The 27454-nt window shown below is 47.9% G+C and overlaps 2 protein-coding genes across 2 annotated transcripts in view; both read right to left on the bottom strand.

Moving 5' to 3' along the window:
* Window positions 1–9816: 9816 nt before the first annotated feature.
* The window catches only part of LOC123355543 (alpha-2-macroglobulin-like), a 216388-nt gene continuing 198750 nt past the window's right edge, over window positions 9817–27454 (bottom strand). The window contains exon 36 of the mRNA XM_044998143.1: window positions 9817–9991. Within this exon, the coding sequence (XP_044854078.1) occupies window positions 9966–9991 (26 nt within the window). The 3' untranslated portion in view covers window positions 9817–9965. The remainder of the gene's footprint in view (window positions 9992–27454) is intronic.
* Window positions 9817–27454, bottom strand: part of A2M (alpha-2-macroglobulin) — a 55706-nt gene continuing 38068 nt past the window's right edge. The window contains exons 21-36 of the mRNA XM_044998131.1: window positions 22347–22468; window positions 21126–21177; window positions 20375–20458; window positions 19791–19967; window positions 19148–19232; window positions 17778–17934; window positions 17010–17084; window positions 15843–16008; window positions 15167–15390; window positions 13949–14167; window positions 13510–13637; window positions 12878–12968; window positions 11829–11897; window positions 11339–11441; window positions 10640–10681; window positions 9817–9991 (exon numbers count right to left, since the gene is read on the bottom strand). Coding sequence (XP_044854066.1) covers window positions 9966–9991; window positions 10640–10681; window positions 11339–11441; window positions 11829–11897; window positions 12878–12968; window positions 13510–13637; window positions 13949–14167; window positions 15167–15390; window positions 15843–16008; window positions 17010–17084; window positions 17778–17934; window positions 19148–19232; window positions 19791–19967; window positions 20375–20458; window positions 21126–21177; window positions 22347–22468 — 1820 coding nt within the window. The 3' untranslated portion in view covers window positions 9817–9965. The remainder of the gene's footprint in view (window positions 9992–10639; window positions 10682–11338; window positions 11442–11828; window positions 11898–12877; window positions 12969–13509; window positions 13638–13948; window positions 14168–15166; window positions 15391–15842; window positions 16009–17009; window positions 17085–17777; window positions 17935–19147; window positions 19233–19790; window positions 19968–20374; window positions 20459–21125; window positions 21178–22346; window positions 22469–27454) is intronic.

Genomic DNA, 27454 nt, shown 5'->3' with positions numbered 1-27454 from the left:
CTGCCTGTTATGTGTCTTGTGCCCTCCTTCCTCCAGCACAGAACTCCACCATCTCTGTGCATCTAGAGCGGAGAGATACATATGCACCAGCAGCAGACACAATTTTCTACACTCTAGGTCCTAGTGGTGCGCTCCCCCACCCCCCAGTCTGGCACCTGAGGCGGCCGCCACAGTTTGCCTCATGGTAAGGTCAACCCTGTTATCAGTGCACCTGAATTTTTCCAAAGAAAGATGGCAGAATTGTTAACGAACACAAAGGAAGTTGTTGTTCTCATGGATGATATTGTGATATATGGGTCTTCAATGGAAGAACACAACAAAACCCTCAGTGAAGTCCAAAGCCTAATCAGTCAGTCTGGACTGAAGCTAAACAAGGAAAAATATGTAGTACACCTACCCACATGAAGTTTTTCGGACAGACACTAAACAAAGATGGAATCAGTCATAGCCCAGAGAAAGTAAAAGCAATTAGAGAACTGAATGCACCAATTAATGTAAAAGAACTGAGATGTATAATGGGGTGTAAATTACCTTGGTGGATACCTACAAGATGTTTCTACAGTGATAAAACCCCTGAATGAACTGCTAAAAGTTAACACATCTTGGCTATGGAGGCCAAATCAAGAAATTGCCTTCCAAAAGGTAAAAGAAATTATCTTAAATGCTCCAGTTCTCAAGTACGCCAGTCTGAGCAAACTCACAATGGTCTGTGCAGATATAAGCAGCTTTGGCCTAGATGATGCATTGTTGCAATGACATGGCTCTGAGTGTGAAAGCCAGTTGCATTCTGCTCTTGCACACTCACAGATGCATAAAAATTATATGGGCAGATTGAAAAGGGGTTCCTGGCAAGTGTTTGGGCGTGTGAGAATTTCTACAGATATATGTGTGAACTGGATTAATTTACAATGATAATATACCATAAACCACTTGTAACCCTTGTGACACTGCACCTCATAGTCATCATAGTGGTATCATGATATAATAGTGACATAGTTATGATGCATCTTGTACAAAATGTGTCATGTAAGGTGTCTATGGAAAAGTTATGATTTGCTAAATATGATTATCCTATTCGTGTGCGTGTATAATTTTTGTATATGAAGTTATGAATATTGATTATGTATTTGTATTTCAAATGTGGTTACACCTGGGTAACACCCACTAGGCAAGATGCTTCCAGTTTAGACAGCAGGTTGTGAAGGGCATATTCAAGGTAATGGGCCATTAAAGGAAACAATAGGCCATAGAAGAAGTTTATCCCCCACCTGCTGAGCCTTCCTGGGAACGCTTCAGACAGCCTGTGAATAATGGCTGCTATGACTCAGCAAGACATGCAAGGGTATATGACCAAACCGCATGACACTGAACTCCATTTTGGTACCTGTATTTTTCCACAAACTGGGCTGGGAACTTAGCTTGGAACAAAGGGGTCCCGCCATATGGAGAGACTATATAAGGTGGGGAGTGACATCATGATTTGTCTTCACTCCCCCACAACTCAACACCTGAAAGAAGCTCTGGAAGACAAAGGACTTGGAACGGGAGAGGGGAACCCAGGCTGCACAGCAATTGCAGTCTGTGCCTTAAGAATCTGCAAGCCTGCTTGTATCATCAGTCAGGGTGAGATATGGCTAATTCAAACCATATCTAATATATTAAGCATAGCTTGCGTTTTTGTTTATTTTCAAGGCAATCTGCTTTGATATGTTTGATATCACTTATAATCACTTAAAATCTATCTGTAGTTAATAAACTTGGTTTATGTTTTATCTTAACCAGTGTGTTTTGAGTGAAGTGTCTGGGAAAATCTCAGCTCGATAAACAAAGGCTATTGCATATCTTTCCAACATCAAGGGGGCAGCAAACTATATTAATGAGCTTTCCCTGGATAGATCCCTGTGCAGTGCAAACTAATGTATTTCTGGGTTTAGACTCCTGTAGGGGTGCAAGGCTTGGAAGCTGGGAAATTGGCTGTTGTCTCCTGTTTGCCCTTGAGTAGCTTAGGTACACGCAGGTAGTTCAGTTGGGTGTGTGGCACCACCTGCTGTCATGTTGGGTGATAACAGGGCCTGGAGAGGCTGGCTATGTCATCAGCAGAGCAGTGTTCCAATAGCTCCAATAGCTCCCAGACTGCACCATGGGAGTGACAACCCGTCCCAGTGGCAGAGCGAGCAGGGTGAAGTGCATAGCTTGTTGTTCTGGGTGATATTTTCACTTCATGCACTTGTGCAAAGATTTTAAGTCAAACTTTATGTGTGATGGCTGGAGATCAGTCAAAGAGAGAGTGAGAGTGAGGGAGTGAAGCAGCTTACCCCAGCGGCTGCCTGTAGTGAAATGATAACTATTCTGGGCAGCAAACCTTGGGTGCAAACCACGCCTTTTGGTCAGACCAATCAGAAGCTGTTCTACAACTACATCATAAAATGCATTTTCCTGAACCAATTATATCATACCAAGATTTTAAAACACGAGACCCCCCGCCACGTCCAACTTTTTGAAGATATAAGATAAACCCCTTTTTAAAGTCTTTTGCTAACATGAAAAACAACACTGTGACTAAGATGAGTTTTGTAGTTAAATAAAGATTGCCAGAGTACGATAGTAAAACTCTCTTGCTCAACCCGGCCCACCAACCACACACACACACACAAGCTTGATTTTTAACATTTTGCCTAAAGGAAAACGTCTGTAAAGAAATTATACAAAACACACAGAGGCTAACAGAAAACAAAAAGAGCTTATGTAAAGCTGATGAGTGGATGAGAGCTGGGGCTGTTTCTCCCTCACTTTCTAACTTTTTAAATGATTTTAAAGTTTTAACAAATGCACCCGTCTTTAAAGTTTTGCCTAAAGGAAAACTGTTGTAAAGAAGGCAAAACATGTACATGCACACACACACACACAAAAAACCCCAAACACTAGATCATGTAAAAGCATTAACACTCTTTACCAGAAATAAGGAGTTTGTTTTCCCCCTACCACATACACTTTCTTCTTTCCTAATGTTTTTTTTAAATCTAAACCAAGGATAAACAAACTTTTAAAACATTAATTAGAGGGAACAAGCATGTAAATTTCTTTATTTAGTTTTGTACCTGGAAGGGGTCCTATTAATTTAAGCTTTGTGAAGGGTGAATGTCATATCCTCATCATTTACAATAAATGTTTTTAAAAGATTGAATAACTGCATGATAGGAATAAAGCTATATTAGCATGCTTTTATACTGGATGACACTAAGAAAGCAGCTTATACAAAAAAGAGGCTACTTTTATTAAATGTAAAAGGAAAGTCTTGTGTTTTACCACAAAGACATCTCATCTAAGATAAATATAAAAACTGACACCCCGGGGTTAAAAACACAAGCCCTGAGTAACAACACAAGCAATAAAATATATGTTATAAATTAAGAGAAAGTTTCCCCCCCACACCTCAGGAATTTTTCTTAATTTTTTTGCTAACATGAAAAAACAAAACTATGACTTAGATGAGTTTTGTAGTGAAATAAAGATTGCTAGAGTATACTATAGAAACTCTCTGAAAAAATACACCAGCTTGCTTTTTAAGGTTTTGCCTAAAGGAAAACTGTAAAAACATTATATTAAACGCACATAGGCTAGTTTAAAAGGAAATTAATACAAAACATGAAAAATAGCTTATGTAAAAGAGGCGTTTTATTATTATTATTATTATTTAAACCAAGGAAAGTTTTAAAAAAAATATTTAGTTTTTTACCAGGAAGGAGTCTTTTCAATTTCAGCTTTGTAAAGGGTGTATGTCATAGCCCCATAATTTACAATAAAAGTATATAAAGACAAAAGCTCTGTGGAATGAGGAACTGCATGGAGGAGTAAGATAAATATCTCCCCCCCCCTCCAATATTTGAAGCTTTTAACTACTGCAACAATTTTATTTATTTATTTATTCGGAATAAAGCTATATTAGCATGCTTTATAAAAAATTTAAAAGACAAAAGCCATGGCTTTGTGACTGTATGAAGTTTAGAGATAGCCTCTGACTATCTGAAGACTCACACCCCACACCCCGTCTTTTCCCCCCACAATTTAACACTTTCATGTTCTTTTGCTAAACATGCAGTATTAAATTATATCAAATAAAGGGTTTTTTTAAATAATTTAACATGAAAAAACAGCATTGGTCATTTTTTAATTAGATGTATCATAACAATGCCCCCTTTAAGTACACCTCTACCTCGATATAACACTGTCCTCGGGAGCCAAAAAATCTTACTGCGTTATAGGTGAAACCATGTTATATTGAACTTGCTTTGATCCACTGGAGTGTGCAGCCCTGCCACCTCCCAGAGAACTGCTTTACCGCATTATATCCAAATTTGTGTTATATCAGGTTGCATTATATCGAGGTAGAGGTGTATGTTTTGTAAGAAGTGAGGCCTATTTGAAGAAGCAAGTCTTTTTAAAAGGTGTTAACTTTTGCAGTGACAGCACAGGCTTAAATTTAAATAAAGTGATTAAAAGCTATGCTATCACCAATTTTTAAAATTATGTAAGCATGTTTTTACATTTAAAAAAGATGCTAAGTTTACTTAATTTCCATAGCTGAATAATTATAATCTTGGCAACACAACAATTTTAGGCTAAATGACTTACCTAGTAAGATCATCCTCTGTAAAAATAGCTTAAAGAAACGTAAATTGTGAAGAAATAAGTTCCTGGAGAAAAGCAATATTATACAAAACCCACACATAAAGAGGGATTTTATAATAATAAAATAAAACATGTTATAGCTTTCTAAACAGTTACAGAGGATCTTTAAAATATAGCACTAGTTTCTTTTTCAACTTAAGTTTTTTCACTTTTCCTCTTTCCTAGAGTGTTCATTCTGTCAAGCAGGCTGCAGTTCTTGTTGGCAGAAAGGCACAAATATTTTGTCCAACTGCTGTATAAGGCTCAATCAGTTCAGTACAAATGACCGAAGTTGCCCGCATTCTCCACCAGTGTTACCCCATCAATTTAGGGCTCAAGGTGTGACAAGGTCAATTTATCAGAGGGGTAGCCGTGTTAGTCTGGTTCTGTAAAAGCAGCAAAGAATCCTGTGGCACCTTATAGACTAACAGACGTTTTGCAGCATGAGCTTTCGTGGGTGAATGCCCACTTCTTTGGATGCAAGTAGTGGAAATTTCCTGGGGCAGGTATATATAAGCAAGCAAGAAGCAAGCTAGAGATAACGAGGTTAGATCAATCAGGGAGGATGAGGCCCTGTTCTAGCAGTTGAAGTGTGAAAACCAAGGGAGGAGAAACTGGTTCTGTAATTGGCAAGCCATTCACAGTCTTTGTTTAGTCCTGAGCTGATGGTGTCAAATTTGCAGATGAACTGGAGCTCAGCAGTTTCTCTTTGAAGTCTGGTCCTAAAGTTTTTTTGCTGAAGGATGGCCACCTTAAGATCTGCTATTGTGTGGCCAGGGAGGTTGAAATGTTCTCCTACAGGTTTTTGTATATTGCCATTCCTAATGTCTGATTTGTGTCCATTTATCCTTTTCCTTAGAGACTGTCCAGTTTGGCCGATGTACATAGCAGAGGGGCATTGCTGGCATATGATGGCATATATTACATTGGTGGACGTGCAGGTGAATGAACCGGTGATGGTGTGGCTGATCTGGTTAGGTCCTGTGATGGTGTTGCTGGTGTAGATATGTGGGCAGAGTTGGCATCGAGGTTTGTTGCACGGATTGGTTCCTGAGCTAGAGTTACTATGGTGCGGTGTGCAGTTGCTGGTGAGAATATGCTTCAGGTTGGCAGGTTGTCTGTCAATTTAGGCACCCCTGCCCTTTCCCTACTGAAGGATCAGGGTGTAAGGCACCTATCCTTTCCCACTGGGCTCAGGAAAAAATGGATCAATTTAACTACTCACACTGGTTTCAATTATTTTGGTAATTTATTCCAAAATACCTGTCAGCAACAAAAAGATTGAGGGAATGTGTTTTGACAGATAGATTCCTTATTAAATACACAACTATGAGTAATAATTCATTTAAACTACAGTACAGAACCATATTTCCTTCACCCCTCAGAAGTAGTACAAAGACTTGGGGAGCCAGTGGTAATGGAGGAGCTGAGGGAGAGGGAAATAATCGCTAGGAAGGAGTTTGAAGGGTTGTTGGGTATGGGTGGGAAAAGTATGGAACAGGTTTTTTTGCAGGGCGTGGAGGGATTGTTAGGAGCATCCCCTGTGCAGACCCTGGCTGATCCCTAGCCTCTTCCATTCAGTCAGGCACATCGGGTCCTGTCCCCATGTGTCCCTGCACTACCATGTGTCCTTGCACCCCCTGTCCACATGTGTCCCTCCACCCACACACCCACTCCCCCCATCCGCATGTGACCCTGCACCCTCTCCCCATCCCCATGTATCTACCCCAACTCAGCCAGCTCTTGCCCCCATGTGGCCGCACACCCCTCCCCTCTGTTCCCATGTGACCCTGCACCCCCTTAGCCAGCCCCCTTTCCCCTGTAGCCCTGCACCTCCACTCCCATTCAGCCTGTGTGCCCCTATGTTCTCCCCCACTAGCCCTCATGAAACCCTGCCTGACCACCCAGCAACCCCATGCTGTCTTTCTCCCCAGATCCCTTGTCTCCTGACCAGGGGCGGCTCTAGGATTTTCGCCGCCCCAAGCAGGGCAGCATGCTGCGAGGAGCGCTCTGGCGGTCGCCGGTCCCGCGGCGCTGGTGGACCTCCTGCAGATGTGCCTGCAGAGGGGGCGCTGGTCCCGCGGCACCGGTGGACCTCCTGCAGACACCTGACCTAGCCCGACAGGCGCGGTAAAGAAGGCAGGGTCTCTCTCTTCCCTATCATAGCTGGGGCGGGCCAGGACCGGCTGCTGTGTTCTAGCACCACAGCGCCCTCTGGCAGACAAAAGGCAGAACTGCAGCAACATTTCAGCAGCAGCTGTTTTCTGCAAAAAAAAATTAAAATATGCACAACACATGAAATTTGCACACATGTGGTGGTGCAGAATTCCCCCAGGAGCACTTTTCCCAGTGAAAGGGCCTTACACAGGTGTGTTCTAAACATCTATTTATTAGCAACACACAGAATACATATGCCAAGCAAATCTCTTATGCTCAGCATGCCCAATGTACAGACAAATTTCACTCGATGACCAGTCAGAATCCACTCATCTGGGGATTCCTAGAGATCACTCTGCATATCACAGTCATGCACTGGGGTCAGAGAAAAAAATCCTGACTACTAAACCAACCCTGTGGCTATTTTCAAGCCAAGGGTTTTTTGAGGACCTTTCCCCTAATCAACTTTCTCTCACCCTAATCTATTCTATTGTGCTCCCAGCCCTCTGTTCTATATAGAATATCAGGGCTGGAAGGGACCTCAGGAGACCATCTAGTCCAACCGCCTGCTCAAAGCAGGGCCAATCCCCAGACTGATATTTACCCCAGTTCCTTAAGTGGCCCCCTCAAGAATTGAGCTCACAACTCTGGATTTAGTAGGCCAGTGCTCAAACCACTGAGCTATCCCTCCTCCCACATACATGCGATGGTGGAAAGGGACACATTTTAGCATCTAGCTCCAGTCTTTCAGTCAGGGGTGGCTCTAGGCCCCAGCATGCCAAGTGCGTGCTTGGGGTGGCATGCCATGAGGGGCGCTCTGCCGGTTGCTGGGAGGGCGGCAGGCAGGGTGCCTTCGGCGGCATGCCTGCGGAGGGTCCGCTGGTCCCGTGGCTCCGGTGGACCTCCCGCAGGCGTGAACCACCTGTGATTCATTAATTTTATACCAGTGTAACTCCACTGATTTCATTGGGGTCGCTCCAGATGTACACTGCTACAAGTGAGGAGAGAATCGGCCATAAGTGCTGAGTCTATGGGTGCTCCAGGGCTCAAGCACTCATGGGGGGAAAAAAACAGTGGGGGTGGTCAGCACCCGCCAGTCACAGCTAGGCTGCCACTCAGCTGTTTGGCAGCTGGTGTGGAATGGAGCGAGGGCAGGGCCTTGAGGTGGAGTGGGGGTGGAGCACCCACTGGAAAAAAATAAAAGTCAGCACCTATGCTGCCTGCTCAACAATACTTAGGGCTACAATGTAGATGGGCACATTTTGTGCATATATGCATGCATGTGTGCACACATGCCCCATCTCAAGGCTCCCTCTGCTGAAATCCTCACCTCTGCCTCCCTTACTTCTTGGCTGCACTATTCCAACTCCCTTCTCCATGGCCAGCTCATGTTCCCGTTCTCCAGACTGCTGAGCCCCAACTCTTCACACACACCATATTCATTTTATGAGTAAAAAGATGTTTTTCCTCACTACCAGTGCCACAAACTTCTCCAAACTCCCTCTGAAAGCCAAGATGGGCTGTTTCCTTCATCACCTGCAACAGAGACCCAGGGTCTTCACATCTCCCTTCAGTTACTGAAGCTTAGGCCAAGATCATCCTCAGTGCAGGAAACAGGATAGGAAACCTCAGAACTTCCTCGGTTGGAAGTAACAGAGGAGGAGAAGGACCTCGGAGTATTGGTTGATCACAGGATGACTATGAGCTGCCAATGTGATATGGCCGTTAAAAAAGCTAATGCGGTTTTAGGATGCATAAGGCGAGGTATTTCCAGCAAAGATAAGGAGGTGTTAGTACCATTATATAAGGCACTGGTGAGACCTCATCTGGAATAGTGTGTGCAGTTCTGGTCTCCCATGTTTAAGAAGGATGAATTCAAACTGGAACAGGTTCAGAGACGTGCTACTAGGATGATCCAAGGAATGGAAAACCTATCTTATGAAAGGAGACTCAAAGAGCTTGGCTTGTTTAGCCTAACCAAAAGAAGGTTGAGGGGGGGATATGATTGCTCTTTATAAATATATCAGAGGGATAAATATCAGGGAGGGAGAGGAATTATTTAAGCTTAGTACCAATGTGGACACAAGAACAAATGCTTATAAACTGGACACTAGGAAGTTTAGACTTGAAATTAGACAAAGGTTTCTAACCATTAGAGGAGTGAAGTTCTGAAACAGCCTTCCAAGGGGAGTAGTGGGGGCAAAAGATATATCTGGCTTCAAGACTAAGCTTGATAAGTTTATGGAGGGGATGGTATGATGGGATAGCCTAATTCTGGCAATTAATTTGGCAATTGATCTTTGATTATCAGCAGGTAAGTATGCCCAGTGGTCTGTGATGGGATGTTAGATGGGGTGGGATCTGAGTTACTACAGAGAATTCTTTCCTGGGTGCTGGCTGGTGAGTATTGCCCACATGCTCAGGGTTTAACTGATCGCCATATTTGGGGTCGGGAAGGAATTTTCCTCCAGGGCAGATTGGCAGAGGCCCTGGAGGTTTTTCGCCTTTCTCTGCAGCATGGGGCATGGGTCGCTTGCTGGAGGATTCTCCGCAGTTTGAGGTCTTCAAACCACAATTTGAGGACTTCAATAACTCAGACATAGGTTAGGGGTTTGTTACAGGAGTGGGTGGGTGAGATTCTGTGGCCTGCATTGTGCAGGAGGTCAGACTTGATGATCATAATGGTCCCTTCTGACCTTAAAGTCTATAAGTCTATGAGGATCATGCCATCAGGGAAGGGTCTGTTCCCTGCCTGTACAACTAAACAGGCCCATGTGATGCACAGATCTTCACAGATCACGGGCACCAGGGCTGTTCCCAGAGAGACCCTCTGTCTCCAGTCATTTCTGATGTCCTGCCAACCTCTCCTTCACACCGATGGCTGGGGGTGGCTCTGGATCTGTTTTAAGGTTGAGACTATCCTGTAATCTGATCCCAACAGGGGAGAAGGGATAAGCCTTAGTAACCAGGAAAGAGGCCACAAGCAGCTGGTCAGAATCATGACAATTTATTTATAACATTAATTATATGGTGCTGAGGGGTTTTCCTCACCACTATATCAAACCACTTCCCCCGAGGGGATTGCTGCATGCAGAGATGAGCAGAGAGGATCCAGCAGGGCCCAGAATACAGCTCCGTTATCACGCATTTTCCTGCTCAACATTAGCTATGATGGGGAAAAGAGAATGTGAGACAGTTACAGAGGAATCAATGATTCACAGAGGGGAACCTTTCCCTCTTGTAGGTCACCTCATTCTGAGCATAGGAGCTGCAGAGACACTGCCCTGCCCAGACTACAGCTTCTCTGCCACAGTGACCAGACGCATCCCTAGAACATTCATGGGTTCAGCCCTGACCCCTTTCCCAGCAGTTTTGAGTCACCCCAACCCTGGAAGATGTTTTTTCATTAACCTGTTTTGCTTTGCAGCCTGTTTAAAAACAGCCCTCATGAGAAGAGGGATGCCAAGCGTGGGTTTTGGAAGGACTTGCTCTTGCTCTGTCCCAGAAAGGTACAGAAAGAAGCAGTGACTAGGTTTGATTGAGGGGGAAGACGTAATCTTGGGACTAACCAAGCCTGCTGCCTCAGACTCAAGGCCTGAATCTGGAACTTGACAATGTGGGGGAGTTGGCGTTCCCCTCTCCCCTGAGCACTTAGGGGTGCTGGCAGACCACTCCCAGACATGGAGCAAAAGAGAACAGCAACTTTTACAACCCTCCAGACAGGCTGAGAAGACTCAGGCTGGGTTTCAGCTCTGTGCTAACTGAGCAGCCCTGGGCAATCTGAAAACCTCACAGTCATCTCTTCATACACTACCTTTGCTGCAGGGGGCGCTGTACTCAGTGATGGCAAATTCATCTGGAAGACACAAGGGAAGGGAGATGTGATCAGGGCTGTGTGAGACCCAACCAAGACTCCTCACACTTCCACCAGGCCCTGCAGCAGAGAGCTGGCACCTCTCAGGCAGGAGAGGAGGGAGCCCTCTCTCCAGGGGCACTGAAGGAACCTCAACTGGGCTCCATGGGAGGAAGGCAAAGGCTACCACAAGCCTACAGGGCAGCAGGCATCTCCAGCGGGTCTGTGCCATTTGCATCTCGCCTGACACACAATCACTGGGGTTGCCATTGGGCTTTGGTTTTGTCACCCCAATTTCCTAGCTGGAAACAGAGGAGTGAATGTGCCTCCTCCAGGTCACACCCAGAGCTGGGATCTCAGGGCAGGATCTGAACCCAGGACCCTCCTAGATCCCTTTGGCTCTAACCTACGTGGATTAGCATCTTCCCTTTACAATGCACGAGGAGTCTGGGGCCTCAGAGACTCCCATGGTGCAAGCATGAAATCAGTGCAGGATGATCCCTAGCATGTAAACCCTATGTGCCCCGTGTTCTCTTCCTGGAGCAGGAAGACACTCAGTCCCATATCCCAGCAGGTTTACTGTGGCTCTGAATATGACTTTTCACCCTCTATGACAGGCCCACCAGCCTCCACTGCTGCCAGCCCCACCCGCACACACACCTGTCTCATAGTAATCATAGACCTTCACCACCGCCGGCATCAGGCTCTGCACGGGGAAGTCCTGCTCCACCGCGAAGGAGAAGCTCTGAGTCACATTGCTCACCTGAAAGGGAAACAGATGAGGCTCAAGAGGCTCTGAACCACTTCACCCTCTCCTTCCACATCTCCTCCCCGCATTGGTGCCCCCCATGATCCTGCAGGTCCAGCATCTGCCCCACCTTGGCTGCAGGGACTGGCACGGATTCAGGCCCTGAGGGAGGTGTGATAAGCCCTGCCTGACCCCCGGGTATGAGCTGCTGTCCCTGGTACCTGTAGGTGGGGAGAGATCAGGGCCCTGTGTTGGGAAAGTGCTGAAGGGAAACACTGGGCAGCAATACATGGGTTTGTCTTTCTCAGCTGAGGCGTGGGAGATCCCCTCCCCTGGGCACTTCTATTGCGGTACATGGGGGTGGTTCTTCCTGGCCCATCCTGGCCCCATGTGGCCACTCACCTGCTCCATGTACAGCAGCACGTGGTTGGTGCTCAGTTCTGTGCGGTGGATGTGGTGATGTCCTTCCAGCTGCCAGCAGCCAAGGGAGAGAAGCAGGATGTTACTGAGCTCCCCATCAAACCACCCCAGAGCCCTAAGGAATGGGATGCTTTTACAAATTCATGGAGTCCAAGACCAGAAGGGACCTTTGTGATTAGAAAATCTGACCTCCTGTATAACCATGGGTGTAGTTTGGGGACACTGGGGGGTGTTGTCCCCCCCAAACTGCAATCCTTAGGCAGGTGTGGAATTTGCCCCACCCTGCATATGTGCAGCCCCATTGCCCTGACTGGAGCTGCCTCCCCCTTACCACAAATACAGAAGTCAAACTACGCCTGTGTGTGTAACACAGACCAGAGAACTTCCCCAAAAGAATTCCTAGAGCAGATCTTTTAGACAAACATCCAATCTCGAATTAAAAATAGTCAGTGATGGAGAACCACCGGGACCTCTTTCCCCTGGTGCTGTAAGGAAAGAGGCGGAGTATGTGTCCCCACCCAACTTATGGACTGAGGTGTAAAGTGCACCTGAGGTGCTGGACCCCAATCAAAGGCAGCACCAATTCCAGTATATACCCAACCTCAGTCAAACAGACCTAATAGTTCTTCCTCATTCTCTAGGTCTTAGACTGGTTAACACTGTCTGCAATGCCAGGGGTCACTGCACAAGGTCTCCATAAGCCCAGGCTGGAGTCAGACATGGGAGGAGCTGCTGTCTACACTGCAGATCCTGCAGCTGGGAAATCTGCAGGTGAAAGGCTGGTCTGAACTGGCCCCTGTGACAGAAGTGGGCTGGGGACTCTCAGACCCTTCAGGATTCCAGTGGAAAAGAAGAGATGGGGTCAGAGACAGGAGACATGGAGGGCCCTACTGCTGGAGATGAGACCAGGCTGCACCCATAATATGAGGGGTCAGGCATTGGAGCCCACTGGGGGCCAGATACCCCTCAGGTGGGGCTGAAGGCAAGGGGCTCTGGGGGGGCTATAGTCCATACACAGAACAGGCTTTTACCTTCCTCACTGATGACTTCACAGGGATGAATCCTGACAGCATCTTAACATCAACGATGACCATGTTGGAGACGGGGCGTTTCCCTGTGTAACTGGGAGACCAAGCAGGAAATGAAACAAGGTTTAATACATCTCAGCACAGAGCTGATGCACCTCAACTCTGATTGGCATAGGTGCACGCTCCCCCGATCTGGCATCTCCCACCCCACCTGCTTGTCCACCTGCAATCTCCTGGAGTGACTCATCCCCAGCCCTAGGGCTCAAAGGCGCTGACTCCATGGGTGCTCAAGGGCTAGAGCACCCATGGAAAAAAAGTGATGGGTGCTTAGCACCCACCGGTAGCCCCCCTATCAGATCCTCTCCCTCCCCACAGTGGCTCCTGCCCTGAAGCGTGCAGGAGGTGCTGGGGCGGAGCAAGGCTGGGGCATGCTTCGGGGAGGGGGTGGAATGGGGTGGGAAGAGGCGGGGCAGGGGCGTGATGGGGGTGGGAAGAGGCAGAGCAGTGGTGGGGCCTTCGGGGAAGGGGTGGAATAGGGGCAGAGCCTGGGGGTGGGGGGCACCCCTTGGCACATTAGAAAGTTGGCACCTAAGCTAGGGCTGCTCCGGAAGGCCTGGGCCTGTGAGGGGAGTTACCTGATGTTTATGGCAATGCTAAAAGTCCTGTGGACCTGGGGGCTGTCACATGTCTCGGGGACCGTGTGCACCTCCAGCGCGAATGGTGCCTCTTCCGGCTTGGGGAGCACATTGTACCTCAGGCTGGTCTGAAAGAGAACACAGTTTTATGTGAGCCTGTGCGTATCTCCTCTCTGCTTATCTCCTCTGCCTCCTTCCCCCTGGTCCATCTCATTCCCATCTTTGTCTTCTCTGCCTTCCTCCTATCACTAGATCCCCATTCCCTAACTCTGGACATGCTCTCTCCTCACACCTTTTCATATTTTCTCATCCTCATCCCCATCTCTTTCTCCCTTCTCTCCCCCACCCATCCCACCTCACCCTGCCATCTCCAATGGGAATGAGACGGGCTCCTCTCAGTAGCAGCCTCTCCCTCTCCCCCTACCCCAGGGCCCCTCACCTGCACGTAGACACATCCTTCTCCTGTCACCCCCATGCTGTAGTCCCCTGGCACCTCTGGCAATGCCATACGCTGGAGCAGCAGACGGTTCGTGTGATCCACCTGGAACTGGATCTGAAAGTTCCCTGTGGATTGCAGGGTCACTATGGATGCTCCTCCACTCTTGGTGTAAGTAGAGGCTCCGTATCGGGACAGGGCCTGGAGCGCCACCACTGTGTCCTGCCAGTTGAGAGATGGGCCCAGGTGCCCAAGGGAATGAATGAGCCATTTCTATGGCCTGGAGCTCCTACACCACCGGCTCCTCCCACACAGCACCACCCTGCTCAGAAAGGTCGGCTTTTCCCATTTCCACCCATTCTCTACCCATCACTCCCACAAGCCATTCACCTATTCCCTGGGTCCAGATCCTCACAGGTATTTAAGCACCTTTCTCCCACTAAAAGCAGCCAACTGTCTAAGTACCTTTGGGAATGTAGGCCTTGGGATTTCTGACACTCCATTACAGGGAGCTGAGGGAAGAACCACCCACCCTAACATGAAGGAGCAACCTGAAGGGACAGCTGACAGGGCAGACAGATAACCCACATGCCTCAGCAGCAGGAAAACAGAATTACAACCCTACTGTGTTAACCAAATCCCTCAGTGAAGTAGTCTTCCAAAGGCCAACACTTCATGCACTGTCTTCAAGAGGGATGTGTTTTCAGCTGCCTTTAATCAGGTGGCACTTTCTGGTTCTACATAACTCGGGATGGTGACCCCGTCCCACCCAGGTGTGTCTGGCAGTGACTGACTGCTGCTGCTTCTCTCGGGAGGCCTCAGCTCCCAAGTTGGATTGGCTGGGCTGGATGGGGTCAATGCTGGGGGGAGCTGAGGAAAGCGTCATGCTCGTGGATGCTAAGGGCAACAAATCTGCCCTCTGTACACAAAAGCATCACTTGTCCAGTCTCCTGCCTCATTAGCCCACTAAGGCCTGTGGAGATCTGATGTAGCCATACTCCATGCTGTGACTATCCCATGATCTAAATCCCTCAGAAACAGAGGTTCTCTAAACCCTGCAGCGAGGGCACTGTCGCCCCATCCCCCTCCCCAGGAGGAGTCTGTCTCTTATCCAATGCTGGGTTATTTGTCCTTCTGTGGCATCCTGATATATATATATATATATATCCTGGCTCCCACTCCTGTCCTGGGTGTCTGAGGCTGGGGATGGGAACTGCTCACCTGGGTGGAGGAGAAGCCCCCGTTGGGATTCTGCTGCTTGCTGATCCACTTTGCAATTTGAGTTGCTAATGACAGGTCGTCTTGGGATGGTGCCGGCTGCGTGGTGAGGTGAGTGAGGAGCACGTAGGACGTCATCTCCACCTCGGCAGAGGGAGCACGAGGGTGATAGAATGAGAGATCGGCCTCTGGCTGCTTCCCGGGCCTCTGCCAGTGAATGGAGCCATCTGCAGTGGGAGAAGGGAGAGGGAGGAGAAAAGAAAATGTTTATTACCAAATATCTGGTTGTTGCCTAGAGGGTTACGGACATAGTGTCTCTGAGGATGGAGGATGGAGAATGGAGTCCCAACCCTTGCTGGGCATGTCAATACAAAGCATGAAGGTATTAAATAATCCCTCTAGTGGGTTGATACATTCTGGGTATGAAAACTCTCAGTGACTAATTAGGTTGCTGCACCTGTGCCTGTGTCTCCCACATTTTATGAAGTCAGATCCCAGGAATGGCCAGTGCCAGGGTTTTTAGGGCTCGTTGATCTAAAATGTGTGAAGAGGCTAAATAATCCCGACCTGCCGCAGCACAGACTGAAGGTTATAGTAATAACAATCAAACCCTTCTCTACCAGGCTGGGTAGGGCCAGTGGGCTGGGATGCAGAAGAAGGGCCCATAAACAGGTCTCACCCTCTTTCACAGCATCCTTATCAAGCGAGTCCAACAGTGCCCTGCGCTTCTCCTCCTTCCCCGCCAGGGCGAAGGCATAGGCCATCAGTGCCTTCGTGTACACATGGTTTCCTCCCTGTTCCATGGCTGTTTCCAGGCAGAATAAAGCACTACGGACCACAGAGTGCTGCAGGGAGCATAGAGGGGAAAGGATCACTGTTCGCAGTGTGACGATATGAGCTAGGCTTTGGGCACTGCCTGTGCAGGCTGTCATCTCATGGCCACAGAGCACAGCTGGGTTTAAATAAGAGGTGCAGTGGATCTAATATAATGCAGATGCTGGTGATAGGATGAGTGACTTTTTGACACCAGGCACTTGCATGGTCCCAGTGAACTCAGACTCTTGTAGTAATTTGGTCACCCCATCACTGTGAGCCACTGAGCACAGAAATGTGGCTTAAACGTGTCTAGCTGAGACAGCCTCAGCAGTTACAAAAATAGCATTCCTGCCTTCCATGGGGTAGCCATGTTAGATACAAGGCCGTCACAACATGGAGAAATTAAGGTCATCTGAGGTGTCTAGGGCTATTTATTGAATTTTAACCAAGAAAAAATGTGGAAGGCAAATGAAAGACTCTGCCATGGATAGCAATGGGCCACCAGCTGTCAACGAGTATACAATCCCTCCCAGTCATTCATCCAATGAAAAGCATGACTAGACCCCTAATATGTTTACAGAGACTATATAAAACAAACAGGATTAATGAAGAAGGAAGTAGCCATGCTGTCAGGTTGAAAAGCTTCCATCAGTCAGACCCATCTGAGCTGCAGCCAGACACACAGGAGACAGCGACCGAGCGCTACAGCTCTTTTGACATGAATTTTGGATTTTTTTTTTTAATATGCACAATGGAAAAAAAATGATAAAGAGCCAATCAAAGAAGCAGAGCTTGGCCAGAACCAGTACTGCACACTGAGATGCATCTGAGGCCTGGGGACCATCTCATTCTGGAGCCAGAGCCAAAGCCTTTCCAGACTGGTTTTTTTCCCTCCTTTCCTTAGAGGTCCCTTTATCAAGGCAGTGGGCTGCCACTATCAGGACTTGGCTGGGTATAGGGAGTGGGGGAGAGGGGAGGCCACTGACCCAGGGGAACTCATGAGGGGGACTTTGTGTGTGTGGATACGTACAGTGATGGGCAGAGGAATCTCCAGCAGCGCGATGGTGATGTACGCAGAGAGCGTGACCTCATCATCCACCCCGCCCTGCAGGGAACCACAGAGAGAGACATTAACCCCACGCAGCACCTAAAGCCTTTCCCCTCTGGGCCCTGCTCCACAGGAGCTCTCTACATACTACATCCTCATCCCCTTTATCTGCCCACGCTTGCCACGCCCCATGATAGCTCTCACAAATGGGTATGTCTAACCTGCACCAGAGAACGTGCTTCCTAGCAAGGTAGACACGCACACACTAGCTCCGCCTGAGCTGGCACACTAACAAAGGCAGTGCGGCCACGGGCGGCAGCTGTGGCTAGCTGCCCAAATGCAGTCATGCTCAAGCTTGGAGTATGTACTTGGGCAACTAGCCCGAGCTGCCATGGCCACACTGCTATTTTTGTGGCTGTCTACCTGTGCTGGGAAGTACTCTCCCAGCTACCCTGTAGACACACTCTGTGTTTCTATCCCCATTTACCTCCCATGATAGTTACCATGTATCTGCCCCCTCCTTTCTCCTCCCCATAGTACAGGTAGGTCTCACGTACAGTACAGTATCTGCCCATCCGTATCTCCATGGTAGTTCCCAGGCACATGTCATCCCCTGCTCCTCCCACCCTGGCCCCATGTGCTGAAGTGTCTGAACTGTTCCCATGGAGGAGCTGTAGCTCTCTCCATGTCACTGGAGTCCTGTATGGGTCCCATGAGGCCCATGGGAAGCTGTCTGGGAGGATACGTCACCTTTATGGCATTGTTCAGGAGCGTCCCGGAGCTGCGGAAGCAACCGTTGTCCTTCTGCTTGCCAGCGAGCCAGGCCAGGGCGTCCTGGATGTGCTTCTCCTCGATGAAGATGTGAGAGCGGGCCTGCGCAAAGGACTTGAGGACGAAGGCCGTCAGCCTGCGACAGAGAGTGGGCAGCGGTGAGAGCTCCCACCCATGCCCTGTGCTCCCTGGAGGGGACAGAGTCCTGGGGCATCGCCAGCCTGAATGGAAGCAGCAGGGGCCAGAGAGCTGGTGGCCATGGGGAAGAGAGCATGAATACATTGCCTCCACCTTCACACACCTCCATAGTCTCCTTCACACTGATTTCAGGATCCAGTTCAAGCTCTCTCTTCCTGTTTATAAAATCCTCCCTGGACACAACCAGTCTCTCAAACTTATGGGCCCTCTTCATGCTAAATACAGCTCTTATAGCAGACAGTCGCAGGGTTGCAAATGTTGAATCTATATTTAAACAGAACTTCATGGGAGTTCCAAGGAGTTATACACCAGTTTGCCTGTACTTGGTAAATTAGTCAAAATGACAATTAAAAATAGCATAATAAAAGATTCAGGAGATCATGATCTGATGGGGATCTAACGAGCATGGCTTCTTCAAAGGAAAATTGTGTCTCACTAATCTCTTAGAATTCCCTGAACATGTCAATAAAGTGCTGAATGAATGAGAACTGATTGACATAATTTCTTTAGTAGTCTCTTATGACAGACTTTCTCAAAGCCTTCTGGAAAGTCTAAATGAATTGAATAATCATGGGATGAGACTCAAAGTGTTGTCGTGGATCAGAAATTGGTTCAGGGACATAAAACAAAGACTGGAATTAAATGATCAATTCCATCATAGCACAAGACTAACAGTGGGGTGCGGCGAGGTTCAGTACTAGGACTGGTGTTGTTTAATATACCTATTAATGATCTTGATAATGGGCGATCGATGGCATAGCAATTCCTATGGTCCTATCTAGCACCAGGTTACTCTCTACCTCTAACCCAATTCCACCACTATAGGTATGAGAGTCTGCCCCTCTGCAGCTCCCTGTCTGGAACAGCCTCTCCTGGATCTGTCCATCTTTCTTCAAAAATGATCTGAAACCATCCCATCCCCTTTGCCTCTTCAGTTCTCTCTCCCCTCAGGTCCAGTGAGAACAGGTGCTTTTTATACACAGCAGGATGATGAAGCCTATTCCCTTTGGTGTGATATGCCAAGGGACTGTGAAAGCTGCAGCGAGCTTCAGGCCTTTAACAGCATCAGCAGTTGACTAAAATGTAACACTTCCTTTATAACTATATAACAGAGGAGGTTTAGGGGAGGCATGACTGGCAAGAAATCTCACCAGGTATTCCCCGGCTGCCTGTAATGCTCCCCAAATGTGCTGTAAGAGCCATCCAGGTGCTTGTAATTCAGCTGCCTCTGATAACCTGAAATGGAAAGTTAAAGCAGGATTTATACATCAGGAAAAAAAAACAGTAGGGAGTGAGAGAGCAGCTCACCAGCTCAGCCAGTAAAGGGACTCCTAGGCCTTATGTGTACTAGCCAGCACTGATAGACAAACATACACGTCTCCATCCCACGAGCTAGTCAGCAGAGAGAACTGACATACGACACGTGGGCAGCACCATCATACTCCAGTAGGGGGAGAACTGCACAGTCTGGTTAGCTAGAGCACCCAGGCTGAGAAGCCATTTCACCTGGCTACTGTGTGCAGCATTTCCACACTTTTGGGGTGACTCATAGGATGGACACAGCAGCCAGTAGCTCTCGTGGGGCAATGAGTGCACATGACTATAGTGCTCAGACAACTGACAATAGTGAGCCAAGAGTGTGTCGAATGGGGACCCCACTCCCCAGATACACAACCCAGTCCCTCTGTCCTCAGCTGAGGGAAGCTCTCTCTGCAGAGCAGGCAGAAACAGAAACCTCCCACCACAACTTTGGAAGGGAGCAAGTGAAGAAACAAAAGCCCCATCCCCCCTCACCGCTGACTAAGTATCCGATGGCCTTGGATTTGGTCTCCTCACTCAGCTGCCCTGTTTTATTCAGATAGTCCAGGACGTAGATGTTGGGGGCAAACAGGACCATGTTCTGCTCCCCGCAGCCGAAGGGCATCTGGAGAAGCTGCTGCAGGTTCTGCATGGCTGTGCCCAGGATATCGCCTGGGGATGGAGACACAGGGAGTCAGTGTCGCACAGAGCCGGCCCGCGGAGGCAGAGTGCACCGCAGAGCACAGGTAGTAACAGGTGAGAGAGAAGGACAGAGGGAAAAACAGGACAGAGCCATACTCTGAAAGAGGAAACACGGAGAGAGAGAATGGGGAGACGGAAGGGTAGGAAGATGTCTGGGATGGGAATAGGGATACTTAGACAGAAAGGCCAACACACAGAGAGACTGATGAAGGTGAACAGGAACAGGAAAAGAGACAAGAAGAGATGAATGGAGAGATGATGGGGACACTGATGAAGGGAGTGAGTAGCTGACCAGGTGGAAAGGCTGGCACAGCAGGCAGACAAGGAGCAGTGGCCGCAGCTGCCACGGCAGGTCCTTTCTGAGTTGCTGCACTCACCCAGTACTGTCACATAGGCTCTGGCTGAGCCCTGCACCACGTTCAGTGGAAGCTTCAGGGAAATTTTCCCTGCTTCTGAATTTCCTGAGGGAAAAAAATCAGACAGATGAGATGCAGTAAAATGCCCCCATGCTCAGCAGTGAATGGGTCCCAGAGCAGAACCTGGAACGCTGCCTTCCACCCGACCCCTGCATGGGGAATCCCTGCTTTCAACAGCTCCATTCCTCCTAGCTGGACAGTGAGACGCCCAACTGTCCCCTCTGGCTTGGGGTCCTCTGATCCATGGGAAAAACTCAGCTTTTTCTATGGAGTGAGGTGCCACCAGATGGCCAGATGGGAAACTGCAGTCTCCAGTTCTTTGGCCCTTCCTGTTTGCTGGCAATTGGCAGATGGTAGAATCCAGTTTGTAATTTCACTCCATAGAATAAGACATTAAAGATGGAAAAGTCCTATTAACACCCCTTTAAGCCCATCCCCCAGGGACTTGGGCCAGGATTGCTCATGCAGTCTATTCTCCGGGGCTTTGTCAAGCCCTAGATCTCAATGTTCCAAGCAATGTCCTCGTGATTAGGAAATGTGTCTCGACTCTCCACACAGAAACATCCCCATCATTGCTTAGTCTCTATCCTGACACCTCAAGTTCTCACAGCACCCTCAGAGTCTCCCAAACAATCCCACTCCCTCCTTGGGGCTGTCACTCTTCATCCACTGGCAAAGGGCATAGATGAGGAAGGAGCAGAGAGGTCCTTACCATTTGCACAGAGCAGAGAGTTGAAGGTTGCTTCTGTCTCAATCCCTTCGGGCTTGGGAGAGGAAGGAAAATGAGAAAGGTGAGAAGCTGCAGGCAGACTGAGCATCTGGCATCAGGAACAAAGTCTGTGTGAGGACAGGGCGGGGAAACTTCAGAAAGGGACAGAGAGGCAGTAGGAGAGGTGGGGAGAAGAGAGAGTTTGACAAAAATGGAGAGACAATGAATGAAGACAGAGAGAAATGTAAAGGCCCAAGTGGGTGAATCAGAGAAAGAGGGAGATTTGCAAATTTCCATGGACCGATGCTTGTAGATTCATAAAATAATAATCCGTTAGAATAAAATAAAAACCAGATACTAATAAGTTATTGTCTCTTCACATCCAAGGGAAGAATAGTGCAGCTGTACTGCATAGGTTACTAGTTACCTGTAGCACACTGTGCAAGATGGTACCTTAATGCCCCTATAACAGAGAGGACATGCACTATGTGTCATTGCCAACATCAGGTGATGTGATAAGTTAAAGACAACTTACTACATAGTGGAATATCAGCAATTCTACATTCTGTAATGCTGCAGATTTTCTATTTCCATTACAGGACAGCAGTAGGGTATACGGATAATAGGAATGGACAATATTACACATTATTATAACTGGTATTCCTGTTGGTATCATGAAACGTCATTAGTTATCGTTGCTTTTTTATGACACACAGAGAGCCTAGGCAGCTTTCTGTATCATTTGTTACTGATTATAGATGCTGTATAATGAGTTCTTGCTTTCCTGCAAAGGCGAGGATGTGCAGCATTACCCTGTGCTATTTCATTTCACTGTGTAACAATGTCAGCAACCATTGCTGCCCTAGGAAAGAGAGAGGTTATGCAATGTTACCATGTTATGCTTATTTGGCACACTATGAAATGTTTTTTCTGTAAGGGAATATACAGTATTATATCCTATAGTGGGTGGGATTTTCCAAAGCACACCTAATTCCCCTAGGTGCTTTGAATTTCCCACACTTGTGCTGCTGTTAGGCTATGTAGCAAGTTGTCACAGCTTCCCTATAACAGAGGAGGCATGGACAGTTATAGTCTCACACTCTATATAAGTTATTACTGTTTTCCTATCCTACTTAGTGCATCATATCACAGCTTATTGCCTACGTCACACTGTGTGAAAACTTACCACTTCTCTATACCGCAGGGACTAAGCAGCCCACATACCTCCACTAACAGCTGTTTGATCACTGTATCCTTCTGCCCTGTCTCAGGGAGCACTGCTACCTCGTTCCCACAGAGCAGCTCTGTCTTCAAGGCCTCTGCACTCACAGAGAAATTCACATTACCTGAAACAGAGATAAGTGTTCTGCCAGGCACTGCAGCTACAGAGGTGTCAATGTCATTTCCATGGTGCTCCACTCTTCGGCACCATTGATTACATGGAAACCTCTCTGTAGAGAGAGAGCTTATGTCATATCTCATGTAGGCCTGGTCTACACTACAAAGTTAGGTTGATGCAAGGCAGCTTATGTAAATCTAGTTGTGCATGTGTCTACATTTCAGTTAGGTTCTTACCGACTTACACTGACTAAATAACATTGCCGCCCCGAGCAGCATAGAGTCAAGTTTGATATCCTTAGGTCAATGCAGTGATAGCGTAAACACTCCATTACTTATGTTGACTGTTACTGTCCTCCAGCAGCTGTCCCACAATGCCCCATGCTGACTGCTCTGGTCACCACCGTGAACTCTGCTGGCCAGGGGTCACAGAAACCAGAAGCCTCCCCGCCACCCTTTGAAGCCCTTCAAATTTTGGAAATTCCTTTTCTTGGGTGCCCAGCTTGGTGGGCACACCTAGCAACTCTCCCTTGTCGAATGCAACTGCCCAGCTGTCATGCCAGCTACACACTCCAGACATGATCCTGCCTGGAATAGACAGAAATATTGGATCTCCTGGGCCTGTGAGGAGAAGGCACAGCTCTGAACCAGGCATAGAAACATGGATATCTAGGAGCAGATATTATGCAAGACACGGCATTGGGCTATTTTCCTCACTGAGGTCCCATCTGTTAGTGAACAATGCTGGCGCCCCTTCCAATGACCAAAAGGACATTCAGCTGTCATTCTGCACCTGCTGAGACTCTAGTTGAAATATGCCTTGGTGCTGTCGAGGTGGCTGGTGTATGGCTTCATGAGACAGGGGAGCAAGGGTCAGGTTGGACTGCCCAGGATCAAACTGACATTTCAACACTGCCACTGGTAATCTGCCAGTCAGGAAAGAAGGTCCCTGCCTGCAGCTTTCTGAACAGTTCTGTGTTCTTAAAGATGCAAATGTCATGCATCTTCCCTGACTAGTCAACACTGATGTCAGTGATTCACTAACACTTGACTAACCACAGAAAAGTAGCCTCTTTTGTTGATATACTCTGAAGCAAGTGGTCTGGTGCCGAAAGAGGAATATGTGTGCCATTTATCACCCCACCGCAGTTTGGGAACCCCATTGCTGCAAATCCATCCACTATGTCCTGCACACTGCTGAGAATCACAGTTCTGCATAGCAGGGGGCGATCAATGGCTTTTCATACTTGCATGACAACAGCCCCTGTGGTGAATTTCTTGACTCCAAAGTGATTCTCAACTGACTGATAGCAATTTGGCGTAGCACGTTTCTACAGTGTGATCGTCACTTGCTTCTCCACTGTTAGTGCAACCAGGGCTGGCTCCAGACCCCAGCGCGCCAAGCGCGTGCTTGGGGCAGCATTTTGCTGGCAGGGCGGCAGCCAGCTCCGGCAGACCTTCCGCAGTCATGCCTGTGGGAGATCCACCGGAGCCGCGGGACCAGTGGACCTCCCGCAGGCATTACTGCGGAGGGTTTGCTGGTCCCGCGGCTCGGGTGGACCTCCCACAGGCACGTCTGCAAGAGGTCCCCCGGAGTCGCGGGACCGGTGACCGCCAGAGCGCGCCCCGCGGCGCGCCGCCCTGCTTGGGGCAGCGGGATTCCTAGAGCTGCCCCTGAGTGCACCTCTCATTTTGATGAGTGGCGGTGGAATACCTATCCATGGTGCACCACACTCTGCATCAATACAAGCACTCCTGATAAGTATGCATATCTCTGACATAAGGAGCCAAGTATGCATGCATACAAGTAATGTGCTAACTGTGGCAGCTGTATGATGATGTAACTTGAGTCAACATACGTTTGTAATGTAGACATGGTAGTAGTACTTTAGACCATGCCTGCACTGGGTTTTTCACACAGATGTAGCTGCATCTGAGCAAACCCTGAGAACAGCCCTGCTTCACTGTTGTGAAATGTGACTCACCCCAGTGAAGCAGGACTGTTCTCAGGGTTTGCTCTGGTGCAGCTACATCAGTGTGAAAAACCCCAGCGCAGGCATGGTCTAAGACAGGGATTCTCACAACAAATATTTTGGTGGCCTCAGAGTACAGGCATCGACTCTTGCAGGTGGCTACTCTGACACTTTCATTTCAAACCAGGGCACGTGGCACTAGTGCAAGTCACAGGTTACACCAGTTAATGCGTCTACACTAAGAGTTTGTTCTGGTGCTGCTACATCAGTGAGCTACAATAGTGCAAAAAAAAAACAAACCACAGTGCAGACAAGACATGAGGATCACTCTGCAGCAGCCTTCCCAGTCCTGGCAGGAATTGAGCAAGACGGATAGGAGTGCAGGGAGTAATGGCTCTGATTTCTGGCTGAGGACAATGGCCTCTGTTACATAGGACTCAAGGGTCATTATAGCCCCTTCAGGCCTTAGAATCTATGAATCTATGATTCTATCCATAGAGCCCTGGCTGAGTCAAGCAAAGAGTTAATGCTCCCGTTTAGCCCATCAGGGCCATGAGGGGAAGAAATAATTAAATTCTCCATCAGATCCACAAATTACTTAACAGGATCAGCACCACTTATTCCAGATGTGCTCACCTGAGATGTTTCCCAGGAAACGGTTTTAGCCTAATGACAGTGAATGGCAATGACAACTGCTGAATCAGGATAGTATTTGAAAAAATTCTGCTCCTTGGGGATGCAATTGGCTAGAACCAAGGAGTTAAGTGGAGGGTAGTCAGGAGTTTATTAAGGGCATGTCCACACTACAAAATTAAGTAGACCTAAATTAGGTCAACATGCAGCCACGGCAGTAATTAAATCGCTTTTGAATGTCCACTCTATGCTCCTTGTATCAGCAGTGCGCGTCCACACTAACAGTGCCTGCATTGATCCAGTGAGCAGTGCACTCTGGGTAAGTATTGCACTGTGCAACTCACCACCATCTAGCACAAGGTATTTTGGAAAGGGTTTGCAATGCATCATGGGGGCAAAAAAGTCATGCAGGGGTGATTGGGAACATGGTTTCAACAGCTCATGATGCAGTTTTCTCCATCCCATAATAATATATGCATCCCATAATGTTTTGCGCCTCTTTTCAAAAACACTGCAAACCTGCGCATCCGCCATCTCTGTGGGAAGTGTGGATCCTTCAGTGCTTTGCACTACTGTAGTGAGCATTGTGACCATAACATGCCTGATCCTGCAGCATTTCCGGAATTTCAAAAGGAGCCCTGGGGAATATGACAATTCCTTGCAGGCTAGCTTATCATGTACCATGGAAAGAAACAATTCAAGGTTGTTGGCAGTCATGGAGCAGCAGCAGATGGTGGCACGCTGGTTCTGGACCTGAGAAACAAGCGCTGACTGGTGGGATCACATCATTCTGCAGATATGGGATGACAAGCAATGGCTGCAGAACTTGTGGATGTGCAAGGCCACTTTTCTGGAACTGTGTGCATAACTCGCCCCAGCCCTCCAGCACATTGACACCAAAATGAGAGCTGCACAGATGGTGGGGAAGCGAGTGGCAATCGCTGTGTGGAAGTTTGCAACACCAGATTGCTACCAATCAGTTGGGAATCATTTTGGAGTGGGAAATCCACCATGGGAAGTTGCTGTAATCCAATTGTGCAGGGCCATTAATTGTTTCCTGCTACATAAGACTATGACTCTCAGCAGTGTGCCAGACATAGCGGATGGTTTTGCAGCGATGGGGTTCCTGAGCTGCAGTGAGACAACATATGGCACACACATCCCTATTTTGGCACCAGACCACCTTGCCAGAGTACATCAAAATAAAGGGCTACTTTTCTATGGTAATGCAAGCTATGGTGGATTACTAGGAAAGTTTTACCAACATCAACACGGGATGGTCAGAGAAGGTTCATGACACATGAAAAAGCTGCAAGCAGGGACTTTCTTTCCAGAACAGAGGATTGCCAATGGGGATTTTGAAATGCCAATAGTGATCCTGGGAGACCCAGCCTACATTTTACTCCCCTGGTTCATGAAGCCATACAGTGGCTACCTCTATATCAGCAAGGAGTGCTTCAACCACAGGCTCAGCAGGTGCAGAATGATAGTTGAATGTGCCTTTGGCCACTTGAAAAGCTGCTGGTGCTGTCTACTCACGAGTTTAGACCTCAGTGAAAAAAATATCCCCATAGTTATAGGTGATTGCTGTGCACTTCATATCTGTGAAGCAAAGAGGGAGATGTTTCCACTGGGACAGAGGGCAGAGGTGGAATGGCTGTCTGCTGATTTTGAGCAGCCAGATACCAGGGCTATAATAAGAGCTCAGTGGGGAGCTAGACACTTCAGGGAGACTTTGAGAAATGCTAAGCTCTGATTCACTACTAACAAAGCTGCCAAATGAAGAATGGAAGAAGAAACAAAGATCAAATAAAGGAGAAAGGTAATGAATCTCATTGTCACACTTGTATTTGTATTCAGTGGCGAGATGAGCTCAAACCACAAAGCTGTATCCAGACCTGAGCTGGATTTCAGATATCTCAGAGTTCTTTTGGATCAGTGGATTGGCTTCATGCCTGTCTCTAAATCAGCACAGAATTTTAAAACAATTTAAGTTCTTTCAGATGGGATCTTCTCTTAGTCAGGATGGCCATTTAAACAGGACTTTAAGTTTTCCCTGGGGTGTCTCAACTACCCAAGATCCACAAACCCGGAAATCCTGGACGCCCCATCATCTCTGGCATTGGAACTCTCACTGAAGGACTGTCTGGATATGTGGACTCTCTACTCAGACCCTATGTTACCAGCACTCCCAGCTATCTCCGTGACACCACTGATTTCCTGAGGAAACTACAATGCATTGGTGACCTTCCAGAAAACACCATCCTAGCCACCATGGATGTAGAGGCTCTCTACACAAACATCCCACACACTGATGGAATACAAGCTGTCAGGAACAGTATCCCTGATGATGCCACAGCACAACTGGTTGCTGAGCTCTGTGCCTTT

The sequence above is a fragment of the Mauremys mutica genome, chromosome 1 (assembly GCF_020497125.1).
Source record: "Mauremys mutica isolate MM-2020 ecotype Southern chromosome 1, ASM2049712v1, whole genome shotgun sequence".
In the NCBI taxonomy this organism is placed as follows: Eukaryota; Metazoa; Chordata; order Testudines; family Geoemydidae; genus Mauremys; species Mauremys mutica.
The sequence above is the reverse complement of the archived record's forward strand: the minus strand, read 5'-3'. Positions and strand labels throughout refer to the sequence as shown.